Source organism: Staurois parvus, unplaced genomic scaffold, assembly GCF_062004578.1.
Source record: "Staurois parvus isolate SC_StPar_1 unplaced genomic scaffold, SC_StPar_1.0 ptg000390l, whole genome shotgun sequence".
Classification (NCBI taxonomy): domain Eukaryota; kingdom Metazoa; phylum Chordata; class Amphibia; order Anura; family Ranidae; genus Staurois; species Staurois parvus.
This window is the reverse complement of record NW_028318186.1, coordinates 12,733,721-12,749,074: the sequence shown is the minus strand read 5'-3', so window position 1 is coordinate 12,749,074 and position 15,354 is coordinate 12,733,721. Positions and strand designations below refer to the sequence as shown.

Below are 15,354 nucleotides of genomic sequence, written 5' to 3'. Positions count from 1 at the left end.
ACTTAGTCTTTGCCTATCTAGTATGATAGTGAGTGAGTTGCAGACTTAATTTTGAGCAGGGAAAACACCATGCCATATCCGACTAAACTTCTAGTGATTGCGGAGGACACTTCTCACTTCTTTGAGAGCCCTAATGCAGCCCTACAGTGGTTGGATGGAGCTGAACATCGCTTGGCGAACTCTCCTGGAACTTGACCTCGGGGACCCTGTTGATCCTTAGTGCCTTAAACTCAGCTTAGCAGAGCAGTGGGGTATTGCTCTCACATTTCCTCCCTTTTTGTTTCTAACTTTTTTCCAGCTTAAGTTGGGGTTCCTCCCCTCTTACTCTCTCCCTACATTTACCTGCTGCGTGCATGTCCACGAGACATTGTGTTTTCAGATACCATTATTACGGCTCTGTTGGCCTACATGTTGGTGATCATTTCAGTTTTCTCCCTTGTTTTGTTTATGGTTCACCTGAGATGTCTATATATAGTGGAGTGTATGTTACTGGGTCTGTCATTCCTACTTCCTGCGGGCTATTTTCCTGGCCACCTTGACCCATGTGATCTGCGAACCTCCTACTGCCTATCCGCTCTCTGCTCCCCTTGGGGGTGCGCTATATCTGTCTACGAATGTGTTATCCTTCCTATTTTCTCCATATATATTATATCTGTCTCCCATAAAGAATTGATGTTTTTATCCTGGGATGTAAGGGGCCTGGGGGATAGAACTAAATGGGGTGCTGTTTTCCATGTACCTAAACATTTAAAACCGTCTGTAGTATGCTTGCAGGAAACCCACTTGAAATCTGACACTGTCGGCACCCTATATTTTCCATACAATATCATTCCTTCCATTCAACATTTTCCAGAGGTGGTTGTATCCTCATCTCTAACTCTGTTCAATTTGTTAATGTGCAGGAATGTATTGATGTGGAGAGCAGGTATATTTTTCTGCTGTGTACTTTGAATGGGTTCCGCTATATTGTGGCCACGATAAATATCCCCCCGCCCTACTCTCCAGAGGTCTTTAAACAACTAGCTCAATTTATGTCAAATCACCCTGATGTTCCCCTATTGGCATTGGGTGATTATAACAATTGCTTACTCCCTGCTTTGGATAAATTGCCCTTGGGTGGCAGGGGCAGACAATTACTGTACTTTTCACTCCATAAGATACACCTGATCATAAGACGCACCTAGATTTTAGAGGAGGAAAACAAGAAAAAAATATTCTGAACCAATGGACTGCAGACATAGTACAGGAAATGGCCAGAGACGGCAGACATAGTACTGGAGATGACCAGAGACTGCGGGCATAGTACAGGAGATGATCAGAGACTGCGGACACAGTACAGGAGATGACCAGAGACTGCGGACATAGTACAGGAAATGGCCAGAGACTGCGGACATAGTACAGGAGATGACCAGAGACTGCGGACATAGTACAGGAGATGACCAGAGACTGCGGACATACTACAGGAGATGACCAGAGACTGTGGACACAGTGCAGGAGATGACCAGAGACTGCGGACATAGTACAGGAGATGACCAGAGACTGCGGACATAGTACAGGAGATGACCAGAGACTGCAGACACAGTACAGGAGATGGCCAGAGACTGCGGACATAGTACAGGAAATGGCCAGAGACTGCGGACATAGTACAGGAGATGACCAGAGACTGCGGACACAGTACAGGAGATGACCAGAGACTGCGGACATAGTACAGGAGATGACCAGAGACTGCGGACATAGTACAGGAGATGACCAGAGACTGTAGATCTTTGAGGAGCGTGGGCGGGTACCCGCTCTCACTTCCGCGGAGTTCTCCTCCCCCCTCTCTTCCTGTAGTCTTCCGGGACACATGACAGGTCCCAGAAGACTACAGGACCATTCACAAAGTGCAGCGCCTCTCGTGCATGCGCAGTGGGCCATCACGCATAAAGGTACTATATGGTAAATACACATGATTATAGATTTATTGGTAACATAATTAGAAATTCCATCATGATAAAATCCAGTTAGAAGATATATTGCGCTAATTTGTAGTATATATAAAATGGAGCCATAAATTCCTTCACAATCATGGTGACATTATTGTACATTTCAAATAGATAAGCAATAAACATATAACAATTAATATATTCCTCCTATAAATATATAGTTGGTAAGTTTCATTAAAAAGCCAAAGCGTTTTGTGAGTCTCTGTTCACTTCTTCAGCAGTGGACACAAAGTATATATCTAGGAAATAAATATCAGCATATACATTTTTGCACACACTGGTAGTATGGCATAATCAGCTAAGTTCTTCTTTGGGGTCACCACATGGCGCTGCTACTTACAAATTAGCTCCAAATTAATATGGTAGCAGCTAAAAGGGAAGGTCATCAGGAACGTCTGTCCCAGGAACTGTGGGCATATGACCATCAGGGGCAAAAGGCACAAAGGGAGGACAGGTAGGAGCACCCAGGAGTGCATCATAGTCCATAATGACGCCCATAATGAGTACCAAAAATATCTAAAAGGAAAAACAATACTTGTAGCATAAAAATAAGAAGCTGCCAACACTGGTAGTGTGCATGTGCGTGTGTGTGTGTGTGTGCGGTCTGAAAACAAAAAAAACATGTAAAAAAGTGAGAATCACATATAGAAAAAAGCACCACAGTAATAATACATACTGAGGCTCCAGAACAAAGTGTAGTTCATGATCACAAAGAGTTAAAAGAATATATCCCGAGTCTGTCACTTCCATATATAGCAAAAATCCCAAGACAGGTCTCTCTTGCAACACCATGCAAAAAGTTTAGTAATGGAGTAGGGGTACTGTATGGAGGAAGCAAAATGGCTCCAAGAGCAATCTCCACACACAGTGGCAGACATCCCACACCATGGCGCACAAACTCTGTGCACACTGAGATCACATTTTGGGCCCGAAACATGGCACCAACATGCACAGGGTCCACACTGTCCTCCATCAACACCTGTCAGAAGCAGCTATTAAGCCCTATATGCATTGTAGCTACCAGGAGTAGACAAAAAAACAAAACAGCTATCCAAGACCAGGTGCATCACACATAAAGACAACATAAAAAACAGACTTCCATCACATCAAATCATCCATCATATTAAGTAGTCAAATCCTAGTACCAAAACATATATGGTGCTAGAGACCACACAGTGAGCTTACATGCTGTCTTCCACCCAATAATATACAGTATATTTAATCAATTAAAATGTGATCTGGGGCACCAAAACGTTGTGCGCCTTCATCCCTAAAACTATATATAAAAATGTCAAAGCATTTGCCCTGGCACTTTAGATGAAGTACATCACATATAAAGGTACTATATGGTAAACTGGATTTTATCATGTTGGAATTTCTAATTATGTTACCAATAAATTTATAATTATGTAAATTTAACATATAGTACCTTTTATGGCTGATGTGCTTTATTTATAGTCCCAGAGCGAATGCTTTGACATTTGTATATCTAGAATGTACTGTACATTCCATCCTTAGGGCAAGCACCAAAAGATTCATGTACCTGTCTCAGAATGGGGCATGAATTGGGTGCAAGCACCGACACTTTTGGCACTGCACTTCAACTGAATTCTAAAGAGTATCTATAACACCATTGATGGATTCCCCAGACCATCCGAAACTGCCTGCAAAGAAAACTGTTTGACTTGTGTGGTAAAACAGGACACTTAGGTGCACTCATGCTGGGGCCAGTTAAATTGAACTACACCCGAGTTCAATTATCGCTCCTTTCCACAACCCCACTGGTTTTCATTCACTGTACACACTGTACAGTTCCTGGGAACACCTACAAGCACTGCCAGGACAAGGGCAGTGTGGTGGGGGGACAACGGCAGGTGCCAGCCATATGTGCGTGGACATGTGCTGGGGCCTCCAGCAGCTCCCTTCTCCCTGCCTCTTACTGACAGTAGTGACTACAGTACTCCTGTCAGTGGGCTTTTTTCTTCATCCAAAGCGTGGTATTGGCATGCTCTCCACTGTCCGCTGTCACACAGAAGCAGTTTCCTGTGCCGATTCTGTGTTTACAAATGACAGCATGCCTCAAGTGACAGTGCCTCCTTCAGGAGCACTGCTAGAAGTCTAGACATAGAGTGCTCTGAAAGACTGAGGGGAAAAGGTTGTCCATGAGAAGGGGGAGCTTTGTGTACTGGGGAAGGTGAAAGGAATGGGGTACCTCTGTGATAGAGGTGGGGGGGGGGAGCTTTGTATACTGTGAAAGGGAGGAGAAAGGAGGAGCTCTATGCTGGGGGTCTGGGAGGAGGGGGATTTCTGTACTGAGGGGGTGGGAGAAGGGGTGGCTCTGTGTACTGGGGAAGGAGGGAGGAAGAGGAAGGTCTGTGCAGGGGAGGATAGGGAGTGATAATTGTAGTGAGAAGGGGGGGCAGAGTCAAGGGAGGAGCTCTGTTATGGGCGTGGGGGAAGAGCTTTGCAATGGTGTTTCTTCCAGTGACACCACCAATGTAGGGACAATTTTTTTCCTTTCAGTGACACCAATGACACAGGGACGCTTTTACTTTACAGGATGGCACCAATACAGAGACATTTTTTTCCTTTCAATCATACCACTGACTCACACCACCACCTGAGGGACATTTTCCCTTCCAGTGATGCCACCAATGCAGGGGCGTGTTTCCTGCCAGTGACACCACTGATATGGACATTTTTTTTCCTTTTAGTGACACCAGTCACATTTTTCCATCCCATTCTCATCACCAACTCAAGGGCATTTTTTCATTTCAGTGACAATGCTGATGCAGGGACATTTTTTCCTTTCAGTGATACCACCAACCTAGGGTAATTTTTTCCTTTACCACATATTTGTGTAGCTATTTTAAACTTGTGGCTGGTACTATTTTATTTAATACCACAAACATTTTGGCCTGTATCTTTCTCCATTCAATGGGGGGGGTAAAGGGAGGTGTTGCAGTTTCCCATCTTCGCCCTCGGCACTGGTGGACCTCGTCCGACACTGCTTACAGGTGTTCCCAGACATATTTCTCTGGTAACTAGACCAGTGATCTGTGCTTCAGTACATTATCATCTATGGAGAGGTTTATGTTCCGGTACAGTTTGCACTCACACTGAAGTAAACTGTAACAGACCACAAGTGAACCGTGCCTGGGCCCACCTCTTCTAAGTGGTCCTAAGCGAGGTACGCTTAACCAAACCTGGGTGCAGTTTGTGGGGTTTGCATTTACTGTCTGCTAATAAAGACTCACTGCTGATACGTACACTCAAGAAGACCAGGCAAAGGAACCCTCTGTGGCACCCAGTGGCTCTGTGTGGAGGAAGCTTATAAGAAAATTTACTGGTGGCAAGAAACTTTGCAATTATTTGTAAGTAGAAATGCACAGCATATTTGTAGTACTACTGTGGACAGTGTAAATCATATAGAGATGGAAAATGAGACTTGGAGAATGAGAATGTACTTGGGGGTCTGGGTGGAAAGGAAGAAGACTTAAATGAAGGTGTCTGTACCATGTGCTTAACACTCTGGTACTTTTATTTTAAAAATTACATTGTGAATGTCACAACATTAGTACAACCATAATGAATAATTCCTGCAATATTGTAATATGTGTGTAATATTTTACCTTTTTACCTTTTGCTATGTGAAAGTAACAACTCTAACGTTCAATCCTAAAAGAAAAAAGCTTAGGACTCTTCCAAATTTGTCAGGAATTGTCTCTCTAGCTAACCTGCCTCTCCCTCCGTTCTAGGGATCCTGAACTACTTGAGGTAATTGAGCTTTGGAAAACATTGGGTTACACAATAACAGAATCCTTTTCTTCAACACGTTAATAAATGACAGAGATACGGTATATAATATTGCTGTTATTCTGTTTGGTTGTCAGATATGGATATCCTCACTCTGTCTATTTACTCATTGCTGCTCTTCTACTTCATTATCACTGTATGGAGAGTACAGAAGACACGGTTTCGACTTCCTCCAGGACCGATCCCATTGCCATTTGTTGGTAATCTGCTTCAAGTGAGCTTTGCATTGCACCAGTTTTATCCCAAGGTGAGTCCTAAACACAAGTGTAGAAGAGCTAAGTACCCATATACCTGAGTGTAGGGGGTTTATAATTTATTAAATGGGATTAGATAGGTGGACACTCCTTAGTTGATATTGCTAAATGTGTTTCCATTAACACTTTCCTTAGTAGACTGCTGAGCTCACATCTGCTAATGCAATTTGCATTATATAGAAATTATTATACACTGCTCAAAAATATTAAAGGAACACTTTTTAATCAGAGTATAGCACCAAGTCAGTTAAACTCCTGGGATATTGATCTAGTCAGTTAAATAGCAGAAGGGGTTGTTAATCAGTTTCAGTTGCTTTGGTGTTAATGAACTTAACATCAGGTGCACTAGATGGGCAACAATAAGACAACCCCCAAAACAGGAATGGTTTTACAGGTGCAGGCCACTGACATTTTTCCCTACTCATTATTTTTTTACTGTTTTTCACTAGTTTTGCATTTGGCTATGGTCAGTGTCACTACTGGTAGCATGAGGCGATACCTGGACCCTACAGTGGTTGCACAGAAAGTCAAACTCAGATTGTTCAGGAATTCAGTGATGCTCTGAGGAAGAGGCAAGTCCTTGAAACGCATTAGCCTGTTGGAAGTCCAGGGTTCCCATTGTGGATGGACATGTAGTGTGGATTGGACAGTGCTGTTCTTTATGATGTGCCTTTGACATTGATGTCATTTGGGAGTACGATACCTATTTTTATTATTTCAATAAATGTTTTTTATGGTAATGCACTAGGCCGGTGCACCCGCTGTTTGTTTTCTTTATATCCCATGCCCTGGTCCAGATCTGGGTGGAAATACCCCAGGACATCATCTGTCATCTCATTAATAGCATGCCCCGGTGTTGTCAGGCATGCATACAAGCACATGGGGCCCATACAAACTGCTGAGTACCATTTTGAGTTGCTGCAATGAAATTTCAGCAAAATGGACTAGCCTGCTGCATAATTTTTTCACTTTGATTTTCAGGGTGTCTTTGAATTCAGTCCTCTGTAGGTTGATAATTTTCATTTTCATCAAACGATGGGGCATCCTTACCTTTCTAACACATTACCCAGTCCATATCAGTATAGATATCCAGCAGGAGATTTTTTCCCCACTGATGTCTGATGTGTTTTCAAAGTGTTCCTTTAATTTTTGTGAGCAGTGTAATATATTGTTATTGAATTCCTACTATTTCTTTTTATACTCATATTAGAGAAGATGATCATAGACTGCATACATACTGTAGGAGATGGTCATAGAGTGGTCATATAGACATACTACAGGAAACGGTTAGGACATAGAGCACGGGGTCAGGTCCACGTAGCTTACAGTATAGAATGCAGAGTACAAAGGGTCAGGTCTACATAATGTACAACAAAGACTATAAAGTGCAGGGATTAGGCCAGAAAAATATACAACACAAAACATGCAATAGGGAACAGGGTCAATTCTATTTAAGATAAAACATACCAAATATAATGCAATGGTCAGGAATTGTTGATGGTCAGTGGATGAAATAATGTTCTGGTTTCTTTAATCGGTGGTAAAAAAAAAAGGCCCAGTGGTCACACAAGACATCTGCCACCATAGAAGTAAATAGGCAGTTTGAGACAAGCTGTAGGCAAAGGAACAGCCTATTCAGTGGCTGCATATTCACTTTCATAGCAGAAATCTTTCCCCAAAAACCATCTATTCTTTCTATGGTAGGACATGTATTTGAGCCAAGAAACAGTGGGATTCTGCTCATATAGTGGTACGATCCTGGACAGTTGGAGAACATGCTACTAGGAAGCCAGTTCACAGGACTGACGTGTATCAGAAGTTCAGAGGAGAAAGAACATGTAGGCAGGGAATTAATAAAAGAGATTGGAGGAGATCAGCAGCACTGAGATGCAAAAAAGCATTAAAAAGCCAAAAAAAAATTATTTATAATTATTTTAAATGTGTTCTATTTTACAGCTGACTAAGCAGTATGGACCCATCTTCACTGTCTGGTTGGGTTCTAGACCAGTGGTTGTGCTTTGTGGATATGCAGTTATTAAAGAGGCCCTGATTAATTATTCTCATCAATTTGGTGCTCGTGGAAATTTACCAGTAACAAGAAGACTCACACAAGGTTACGGTAAGGAAAACAAAAAGTATATATACTGTGTGTGTATATACACTATATTGCCAAAAGTATTGGGACTCCTGCCTTTACACGCACATGAACTTTAATGGCATCCTAGTCGTAGTCCGTAGAGTTCAATATTGTGTTAGCTCACCCTTTGCAGCAATAACAACTTCAACTCTTCTGGGAAGGCTGTCCACAACGTTTAGGAGTATGTCTATGGGAATGTTTGACCATTCTTACAGAAGCGTATTTGAGAGGTCAGGCACTGATATCGGATGAGAAGGCCTGGCTCACAGTCTAAGGCTCATTCTAATTCATCCCAAAGGGGTTCTATCAGGTTGAGGTCACGACTCTGTGCAGGCCAGTCAAGTTCCTCTGCCTCAAACTCGCTCATCTATGTCTTTATGGACCTTGTTTTGTGCATTGGTGTGCAGTCATGTTGGAACAGGAAGGGGCCATCCCCAAACTGTTCCCACAAAGCTGGGAGCATGAAAATGTCCAAAATGTCTTGGTATGCTGACGCCTTAAGAGTTCCCTTCACTGGAGCTAAGGGGCAAGCCCAACCCCTGAAAAAAAAAAACCCACACCATAATCCTTCTCCACCAAACTTTACACTTGGCACAATGCAGTCAGGCAAGTACCGGTTTCCTGGCAACTGCCAAACTCAGACACGTCCATCGGATTTCCAGGTAGAGAAGCGTGATTTGTCACTCCAGAGAACACGTCTCCACTGCTCTAGAGTCCAGTAGCGGCATGCTTTACAACACTGCATTCAACGCTTTGCATTGTACTTAGTGATGTAAGGCTTGGATGCAGCTGCTCGGCCATGGAAACCCATTCCATGAAGCTCTCTACGCACTGTTGTGCTAATCTGAAGGCCACACGAAATTGGGAGGTCTTTAACTATTGACTCTGCAGACAATTGGCGACTTCTGCGCACTGTGCACTTTAGCATGAACAGATGCCGCACTGTCATTTTGCATGGCCTACCATTTGGTGGCCGAGTTGCTGTTGTTCCCAGTTGCTTCCACTTTCTTATAATACCACTAACAGTTGACCGTGGAAAATTTAGTAGCAAGGAAATGTCACGGATGGACTTATTGTACAGGTACCAACCTATCACGGTACCAAACTTGAATTAACTAAGCTCCTGAGAGCACCCATTCTATCAAAAATGTTTGTAGAAGCAGTCTACATGCCTAGGTGCTTGATTTTATACACCTGAATCCGATGATTTGGAGGGATGTCCCAATACTTTTAGCAATATAGTGTATGTGTATGTATATATACACTGCTCAATAAAATTAAAGGAACATTTTATTATTAGAGTATAGCATCAAGTCAATGAAACTCCTGGGATATTGATTTGGTCAGTTAAGTAACAGAGAGGGTTGTTAATCAGTTTCAGCTGCTTTGGTGGTAATTAAATTAATAACAGGTGCACTAGATGGGCAACAATGAGACGACCCCCAAAACGCGAATAGTTTTGCAAGTAAAGGCCACTGACATTTTTTTCCCTACTCATTTTTTCTGACTGTTTTTCACTAGTTTTGCATTTGGCTATGGTCAGTGTCACTACTGGTAGCATGGAGAGATACCTGGACCCTACAATACGTGCCATTTCCAGAAGGTTTGCTGTGTCTCCCAGCACAGTCTTAAGAGCATGGAGGAGATTCCAGAAGACAGGCAGTTACTCTAGGAGAGCTTGACAGGGTCGTAAAAGGTCCTTAACCCATCAGCAGGACCGATATCTGCTCCTTTGTGCAAAAAGGAACAGGATGAGCACTGCCAGAGCCCTGCAAGATGACTTCCAGCAGGCCACTGATGTGAATGTCTCTGACCAAACAATCAGAAACAGACTTCATGAGGGTGGCCTGAGGGCCTGACATCCTACAGTGGGTCCTGTGCTCACTGCCCAGCACCATAGAGCTCGTTTGGCATTGGCCATTGAACTCCAGAATTGGCAGGTCCACCACTGACGCCCTGAGCTTTTCACAGATGAGAGCAAGTTCACCCTGAGCATATGTGACAGACATGAAAGGGTCTGGAGAAGCCATGGAGAATGTTATGCTGCCTATAACCTCATTCAGCATGACCGTTTTTGGTGGTGGGTCAGTGAGGGTTTGGGGAAACATATCCATGGAGGAACGCACAGACTTCTATAGGCTAGGCAACGGCACCGACTGTCATTAGACATCAGGATGAAATCCTTGAATCCATTGTCAGACCCTACGCTGGTGCAGTGGGTCCTGGGCTCCTCCTGGTGAACGACAATGCCTTGACTCATGTGATGCGAGTATGTAGGCAGTTCCTGGAGGACAAAGGAATTGATACCATTGAATGGCCCTCACGCTTTCCTGACGTAAATCCAACAGAACATTGGTGGGATATTATGTTTCGGTCCATCCGACGCTGCCAGGTTGCACCTCAGACTGTCCAGGAGCTCAGTGATGCCCTAGTCCAAATCTGGGAGTAAATACCCCAGGACACCATCTGTCGTCTCAATATTAGCATATACAAGCACGTGGGGGCCATACTACCTAATGAGTAACATTTTGAGTTGCTGCAATGAAATTTCAGCAAAATAGACTAGCCTGCTGCATCATTTTTTCACTTTGATTTTTTGGGGTGTTTTTGAATTCAGTCCTCTGTAGGTTGATAATTTTCATCAAATAATGGGGCATCCTTACATTCCTAACATATTACCCAGTCCATATCAGTATAGATATCCAGCATGATATTTTTCCCTATTGAGATCTGATGTGTTTTCAAAGTGTTCCTTTTTTTGAGCTTGTGTGTGTGTGAGTATGTGTGTGTGTATTTATACAAACATGTGTATGTGTGTATATATATATATATATATATATATATATATATATATATTGGGTGTTAGCTCAGGTGGGGGATCACCTTCCCTTTGAAAAAGTTGTCCAGACGGCAGATCTTTCTTAAAAATCTGACTTGTAGCCAGTTTTATTTAAAAGGTTGCATGTATCCTAAACAAAACAGAGAATAAACCGTCGCCATCCAGGCACTAACTAAACAGAGGAGATTCCTATCTCACAGGTGAAGGGCTTCTGCCTGTCACCAACAAAACAAAAAGGTCTACAAACCTTTTCCTTGTATAAAGCAAACTCTTTCATCCACCGCCCTGAGTCCTAGGCTAAGAGCAAATTCTTGCTCCAGTTCTGCTTGATTTATACCACCTGCTGGCGGTCATCAGTGGACCACAAAATCCTGTCCGAAACCAACTCTGCCAAAGTGGCCTGGAAAACCTGGACTAGACTCCACCTTATTCTCCCAGATATGAACGCATGCAAGGTGACACATAGTGTCCATCAATCACCTCGCCTTTCATAATGTCACATATCCCCCCCCGCTCAAGCCACTGTGACTGAGCAACTGTCCCAACCAAGCAATGGACACTGGAAAGGGCATCTATATTATCCTGAAGTTTCCCTGCTCTCTGCTCCACTGTGAATTTAAATGCTAGTGAATTTAAAGAATCTACCTTGTCACTCGACTATTTTTCTCCTTGTTATCGCACATCAACTTGAGAGGGGCATGATCAGTAACCAACTGGAATTCCTTCTCAACAATTGCATAATTTTTCTTGTTTTTATTAAGATTTCTGTTCAGGAAGACCACAGGGTGCTCCTCCCTATCTCTGATTTGGGACAGTATAGTACCAAGTCCCACATCAGAGGCATCTGTCTGTACCACAAAGTATTTTGTGAGATTTGGGGTCACGAGCACAGGTTGGGCACAGAGAGCTTGTTTCAACATTTGAAATGCTGTCTCTGCCTCAGGATGCCACTCAATCATAACCGACCCCTACCTTTTGTCAGATCTGTCAGTGGGGCTGCAATGGTGGCAAAATTGGATATAAAACGCCTATAGAAGCATGTGATCACAAGAAATGCCCGGACTTGATTTTTATTTATAGGTTTGGGCCACTTTTGAATCGCTTCAATTTTATTGATCTGAGGCCTAATTAGTCCTTAGCCAATAATGTAGCAAAGATATTTGGCCTCCTCCAAGCCTATGGCAACTTTTTGGGGTTGACGGTAAGACCTGCTTTCCTAAGCGAATTTACTACGGATTGCAATCGGGACAAATGAGACTCCCAGTCTGGACTGTGGATTACAAAATCGTCCATATAGGCAGCTGCGTAGTGGCGATGTGGTCTTAACGTTCTGTCCATTATTCTCTGGAAAGAGGCGGGAGCATCATGCAAACCAAACAGCATCCACTTATAATGGAAGGACCCCTCGGGGGTAGAGAATGCTGTCTTTTCTTTTGAAGATTCCATTAGGGGCATCTGCCAATAGCCTTTAGTCAGATCTAAGGTAGTTATGTATCAGGCCATTCCCAACCTGTCAATGAGCTCATCCACCCTATGCATCAGCTAAGCATCAAACTTAGACACACTGTTCAATTTTCTGAAATCATTACAAAATCTGATTGTTCCATCTGGCTTTGGGACCAACACTATGGGACTTGACCAATCAGTTTGAGATTCTTTAATCATTCCCAACTCTAACATGTTCCTATTTCATTTTCCACTGTTTCCCACCTGACCTCGGGTACCTATAATATAAAGCAGCTCACACTCAATACTGAAACCTCAATCAGTGCAATAAACGTAATTATTAATAGTGCAGAGCTAAATTAAACCAACCTCATATCATATAATCAACATATAAAACTCAAAATAGTGATACAAAATTATATATAAAAATTATATAAATACAGTGCTACAATGTGCTCCAATAAGAGTGTTTAACTCCTTTGTGACCTGAGGTCCTGATAAGAGTTTTCAGAACCTGTGCCTTATTAACCAATCAATACGTGTATCATTGTATATAAATCAACCTCTCATGAATAAATAAACCACACTTCAAGTGACCAGTGAAAAAATGTGACCAAGTTAACTCAGATGCAGCATTTAAAAAATATATTCTACTTAAAATTAAATAAAGTTCATAAATCCTCCAAATAGTGCTCAAACAGCAAAAATTCATGCAGAGTGATGAAAGTGATGATTTCTGTGTTGGTATCAGCACACTTATCCTCCGTGGCTAAAATGCCCCCTCACCTCCACTCTGCGACCCAAAAGGGCCACTAAGCCTCCAGGATCACTTCTAGATCCTTCGCCAGTAGTATCTGGTATCCTCTGTACTCCTTCTTTGGTTCCCTTCTCAGGTAAGTGATCTGTACTCCAGACCTCCCAGGATAGATACACCAGCTCTGTATATCACTCACCATAAACTATGGTAAGTGAAAGAAAGATCCTGTAAAAGTCTTTTGCTGAGGGATGTAATACCTATTTCCGAACTAGTCAGAGCCCACGTGATGCCTGACTGTCTCCACTGCCCTCTGTAGAAACGAGCGCAGGCTTTCCCCAGCCCTGCTTGATTTATACCACCTGCTGGTGGTCATCAGTGGACCATAAAATCTGGTCCGGAAGAAACTCTGCCAAAGTGGCCTGGAGAACCCAGACTAGACCCACCTTAGTCTCCCAGATATCATAATGTCACAATATATATACAGTTGTGTTCAAAATAATAGCAGTCAGACATTACTAACCTGATCAATCACTGTTTTTGGTAGAAATGATATTTCTACATGGCAAATAATTTACTAGCAGGTGTAGTAGAGTAATAGAAATCCAACAGACCCAACAGTCATGACATGCATGCTGCTGATTCTGTGTAATTGAATCACTAATTGAAAGGGGCATGTTCAAAATAATAGCAGTGTGGAGTTCTATTAGTGAGGTCATTCATTCTTTGAAAAACAGGTGGCAATTTTTGCCCTTATTTAAGGAAGGAAGGAAGGCAGCAAATGTTGTATATGCTGGTTACAGTGCATTTCTCTCTGAAATTCTGAGGAAAATGGGTCGTTCCAAACATTGTTCAGAAGAACAGCGTACCTTGATTAAAAAGTTGATTGGAGAGGGGAAAACATATAGGGGAAAACATATAATGAAGTGCAGAAAATGATAGGCTGCTCAGCTAAAATGATCACAAATGCTTTAAAATGGCAACCAAAACCTGAAAGACGTGGGAGAAAGCGAAAAACTACCATTCGAATGGATAGAAGAATAGCCAAAATGGCAAGGACTCAGCCAACAATCAGCTCCAGGAAGATGAAAGAAGGTCTAAAGTTACCTGTGAGTACTGTTACAATTAGAAGACGCCTATGTGAAGCCAAGCTATCTGCAAGAAGCCCCCGCAAAGTCCCACTGTTGAAAAAAAGACGTGCTGAAGAGGTTACAATTTGCCAAAGAGCACATTGACTGGCCTAAAGAGAAATGGTGCAACATTTTGTGGATTGATGAAAGTAAGATTGTTCTTTTTGGGTCTAGTGGCCAGAGACAGTTTGTCAGACGACCCCCAAACACTGAATTCAAGCCACAGTACACTGTGAAGACAGTGAAGCATAGTTGCGCAAGCATCATGATATGGGGATGTTTCTCATACTACGGTGTTGGGCCTATTTATCGTATACCAGGGATCATGGATCAGTTTGAATACATCAGAATACTTGAAGAGGTCATGCTGCCTTATGCTGAAGAGGAAATGCCCTTGAAATGGGTGTTCCAACAAGACAACGACCCCAAACACACCAGTAAACGGGCAACATCTTGGTTCCAAAACAACAAGATTGACGTTATGGAGTGGCCAGCCCAATCCCCGGATCTTAATCCAATAGAAAACTTGTGGGGTGACATCAAAAATGCAGTTTCTGAGGCAAAACCAAGAAATAGAGAAGAACTGTGGAATGTAGTCCAATCATCCTGGGCTGGAATACCTGTTCACAGGTGCCAAAAGTTGGTTGACTCCATGCAACACAGATGTACAGAAGTTCTCAGAAACAGTGCTTATACAACTAAATATTCATTAAGTGATTCAAAGGAAAGCAAAATATTCAAACATTTTTAAGTTTATATAGTGAATGTTTGAGTTTGTAAAGAAGAATACAATAACTGCTATTTTTTGAACAGTCTAATATTCACTTTTCTTCAATTTTTTTAGAGGAACAACACAAATTTGATATATTTTTCTTCATGTTTTGATTTGGAATAGATTGTGTAGTGTTCCTAATGCATTTGTGTGTATGGAAATAAAAGCTATTAGAAGGATTTTGACCTTTATTCACTTTTTTCAACACACTGCTATTATTT

General features: G+C 42.3%; 1 protein-coding gene across 2 annotated transcripts in view; it reads left to right on the top strand.

The window, feature by feature from the left end:
- Nucleotides 1–15,354, top strand: part of LOC149455704 (cytochrome P450 2A4-like) — a 62,900-nt gene that overhangs the window by 8,643 nt on the left and 38,903 nt on the right. For both annotated transcript variants that reach the window (XM_089686103.1, XM_089686102.1), the window contains exons 2-3: nucleotides 5,879–6,048; nucleotides 8,012–8,174. In XM_089686103.1, coding sequence (XP_089542229.1) covers nucleotides 5,881–6,048; nucleotides 8,012–8,174 — 331 coding nt within the window. In that variant the 5' untranslated portion in view covers nucleotides 5,879–5,880. The remainder of the gene's footprint in view (nucleotides 1–5,878; nucleotides 6,049–8,011; nucleotides 8,175–15,354) is intronic.